The sequence below is a fragment of the Pteropus vampyrus genome, unplaced genomic scaffold (assembly GCF_000151845.1).
Source record: "Pteropus vampyrus isolate Shadow unplaced genomic scaffold, Pvam_2.0 Scaffold357, whole genome shotgun sequence".
NCBI lineage: Eukaryota > Metazoa > Chordata > Mammalia > Chiroptera > Pteropodidae > Pteropus > Pteropus vampyrus.
This window is the reverse complement of record NW_011889138.1, coordinates 598,450-601,993: the sequence shown is the minus strand read 5'-3', so window position 1 is coordinate 601,993 and position 3,544 is coordinate 598,450. Positions and strand designations below refer to the sequence as shown.

Below are 3,544 nucleotides of genomic sequence, written 5' to 3'. Positions count from 1 at the left end.
TATCATCACCAACCTATTTCTGTCTCTATGAACATGACTACTCTAAGGACCTCACCGCAAAAGTCCACTCATGGACACGGCCCATTTAAGAGGCATCTGCAGCTGCTGGCTGCTGCTGCCATAGCCTCTGCTGTCCCACTCAGCCACTGGGGACCAAGCATCCGAGCATCCTCGCTCTGTCCTACCTCCTCCCATTGCAAAGTGATTTCTTAATTCTCTGTGTAGTTGTAGGGCTTGTTCATCTAGATCCCAGGTGATTTTCCTTGCTGTTTGCTCCCTGTTTCTGTTACAACTTTGATTTGGTCGCAAGAGGGATGAACAGAGCTTTTATCATCTACACCATTTTTTCTCTTCCTGGTTTTTTTATTAAATGCTACCTAAAAATTAGACTGATCCAATTTTGTCAAAAGTAATAACTCACTTGTCTAGAACTTTTCCTTATATTGTCTTACATAACCTTCACAACATCTCATGGTATGTATCATTCTCTCCATTTCACAGAGGGAAAAAATGAAGGCTTGCATGGATCAAGCAATGTGCTAATGATTGTAAAAACAGATAAGGCAGGATTTTTTACCCCAAGGTGAGTTCTTCCAACCATATCTCATTGACTCCTTTCTAATAAACAACCATCAGAGAATAAAGAGAAGGTCACCTAGGAGGAGTCCCAGTGCTTCCAGCCTACACCCCAACCGTTTCTTGCTGCACCAACTGTGACTCAGCATTCATTTGAGTAATGTGTTGAGTACCTACAACAGACTGGGCAATGTGCTTTCTTGCTAGGTACAGAGAATAGAGTTCTGAGTCAGAACCCCTCTCCCAGACTAACGACCCAGTTGGAGAGATGCTGAACAACTGAACAAAAACACAAGTAATTTAAACTGATACCAATCTCTCTGAAAGGAAGCAATGGGATATGGGGATAGAGAATAATGACACTGAGGTTTGATAGAGGATTTTCAAGGAAGGGTTATCTGAGGGTAAGACATTGAAAAATTTATACTAAGGATGTTAAGTTTCACAGAAATGAGAAAAGTGAGAATGGGGACAAGGATGGTCCAGGCAGGAGGTCTGTGTGGGAATTCCTTAAGGTTTGAAGGACTGTAGAGCTTTTGAGAAAGTGAATAGGTGCCCATAAGGCTTCAGTAGATGTAAGAAGAATCATGACATGTGTTAAACCTGAAGCAATTGACAGGAATCAGAAAATTGGAGGGCTTGAAGACCATGAAAAGGAACATGATGTTTATTCTAAAAATAATGGGGAAATCTGTCAATTTTAAGCAGGAGAGTGACACCCTAAATGATCTATGATTCTGAAAGTCTCCACTAGCTGCTGCATGGAGGACTGCTGAAGGCAAAAATGGAAGCAGAGAAACCAGATAAGCAGTTATTTCACTTACCTGGGTGAGACGATGGCTGGATCTAGGGTGAAGCAGGTGCAGAGAGATAGAGTTGTATCATATTTTGTAGATGTGTTTTATCCTCAGATGGAGAGGCCCCTGCAGCTGGGCAATGTGACCAGAGTCCAGGAGTTTATCTTGCTGGGTTTGTCCACAAGGCCATACAGAAGGGACACCCTGTTTTCTGTCTTCCTGTCCCTCTACCTGCTGACTCTCCTGGAGAACACACTCATCATCTACCTCATTTGCACTCACACTGAGCTCCACAAGCCCATGTATTTCTTCCTGGGCAACCTGAGCTGCCTGGAGATGTGCTACGTGTCGGTGATCATGCCTAGTCTGCTCATGGGGCTTTGGACTGGACTCTGCCATGTGCCCTTCACAGCCTGCATGACCCAACTCTTCTTCTTCATCTCCTTCATCTGTACTGAGTGCACTCTCTTGGCCTCCATGGCCTATGACCGCTATGTAGCCATCTGCCACCCACTCCACTACCCACTGCTCATGAGGCCCCAGGTCTGCCTGGGTTTGGCCATGTCCTCATGGCTTGGTGGGCTGCTGGTCTCAGTGGTCAAGACATCATGCATTGCTAGCCTGTTCTACTGTGGCCCCAATGTCCTCAATCACTTTTTCTGTGATGTTTCCCCTCTGCTCAACCTGTCTTGCACTCATGTGGCCCTGACAGAGCTGGTGGACTTCATCTCTGCCATCATCATCCTCTGGGGTTCACTCCTTGTGGCCATAGCCTCCTATGTGGCCATCGGCAGGGCTGTGCTCTGTATGCCATCAGCCACCGCCCGTCGTAAAGGCTTCTCCACCTGTGCCTCCCACCTGGTGGTGGTTGGGATCTTCTACTCGGCCACTATCTTCATCTATGCCCGACCCAGCCGCATCGAAGCCATGGACCTCAACAAGGTGCTATCTGTCATCTACACAGTGGTCACACCCATGTGCAATCCCATCATCTACTGCCTGAGGAACAAAGAGGTCCAGGCAGCTTTCCACAAAAGCCTACACTGGTCCAGAGGCTGACTGGCTGACCAGGGAATGGGAAGACTCAAGCTATCAATGTTTTATATTGTCATTGAGATGTAATTCACATACCATACATTTCACCCTTTATAAATGTACAATTCTGTGGGTTTTAGTACATTCACAAAGTTGTATGCGACCACCACTCACCAGTATCTAATTCCGCAACATTCAGTCAGCACCAAAGGAAACCTGTACACATTAGAAGTCACTCCCAAGCCCTTGCACCTGCCCTAAGGAACCGCTAATCTTCTTTCTGTCTCTGGACTTTCCTGTTTTGAATATTTTACATAAATAGAAACATTAACATGTGGCCATTTATGTGGTTTCTTTCACTCAGCATATTTTCAAGTTTTGTGCACGTTGTAGCATGGATCACTTCTTCATTCCTTTTTATGGCTGAATAATATTCCATTATATGTACATATCATGTTTTGTTTACCCAATCATCAGTTAATATATATCTGGGCCAGTGGCACCGACTGGGGTATAGGGACTGCTGGAGCCTGGTGAGAGAGGAAGGAAGGAGAAGCACGAAGGGGAGAGCCGCACCTGCCTGCGCTGTCCCCGGTGAACAGGGTCCCCTTGAACGCCCCCCATGACCCTGGAATGAGGGCCAGGGGCCTTCTCGTGGCCCACATGGCCTGGCTGGTGCGGCCCATCTGCCCCAGTGAGCTTATCTCGCTGAGCTTCATCTGCAGCAGCTTGTTCACCTCAGGGCCTTCATGGAAATGCTTTTCCCCTTGGTGCTGGTTTTGCTGTTTCTCTTTTGCAAGGTCCTGGATGAACTGTCTGTCCTCATGGCCCTCTGACTTTCTCCCTAAGCCCAGTTTCTAAGACCTCACCCCCATGACACCCACCGTGCCCTCCTGTCTCCGGCCCTGTGCGCTTGCTATACCGTCCTTCAGCTGTTGGTATTGTTGGGTGTTTTTCATCCTCCATGTCTCCATTCAAATGTCCCTTTTCAGGATCCCCCTCACCCCTGATGGCCAGAAATAATGTGTCAGCTAGCCCGTCCACTGTCTACATCATCTGAATTTAGTTTTTGCTCCATAAAGTCACTTTCCCACTACAGACTGTGAATACCAGGGGAATAGCCAGCTCTCCATGGA

The 3,544-nt window shown here is 47.0% G+C and overlaps 1 protein-coding gene across 1 annotated transcript; it reads left to right on the top strand.

The window, feature by feature from the left end:
- The first annotated feature begins 1,487 nt into the window (after positions 1-1,487).
- On the top strand, positions 1,488-2,432 carry LOC105304935 (olfactory receptor 5-like). Its single transcript, XM_011379306.1, has one exon. The coding sequence runs from the start codon at positions 1,488-1,490 to the stop codon at positions 2,430-2,432; it is 945 nt and encodes a 314-aa protein (XP_011377608.1).
- The last annotated feature ends 1,112 nt before the right edge of the window (positions 2,433-3,544 follow it).

Bases quoted from the DNA above. Each gene is read 5' to 3' on its own strand.
- LOC105304935 (XM_011379306.1), top strand. From the start codon at position 1,488: ATGGAGAGGCCCCTGCAGCTGGGCAATGTGACCAGAGTCCAGGAGTTT.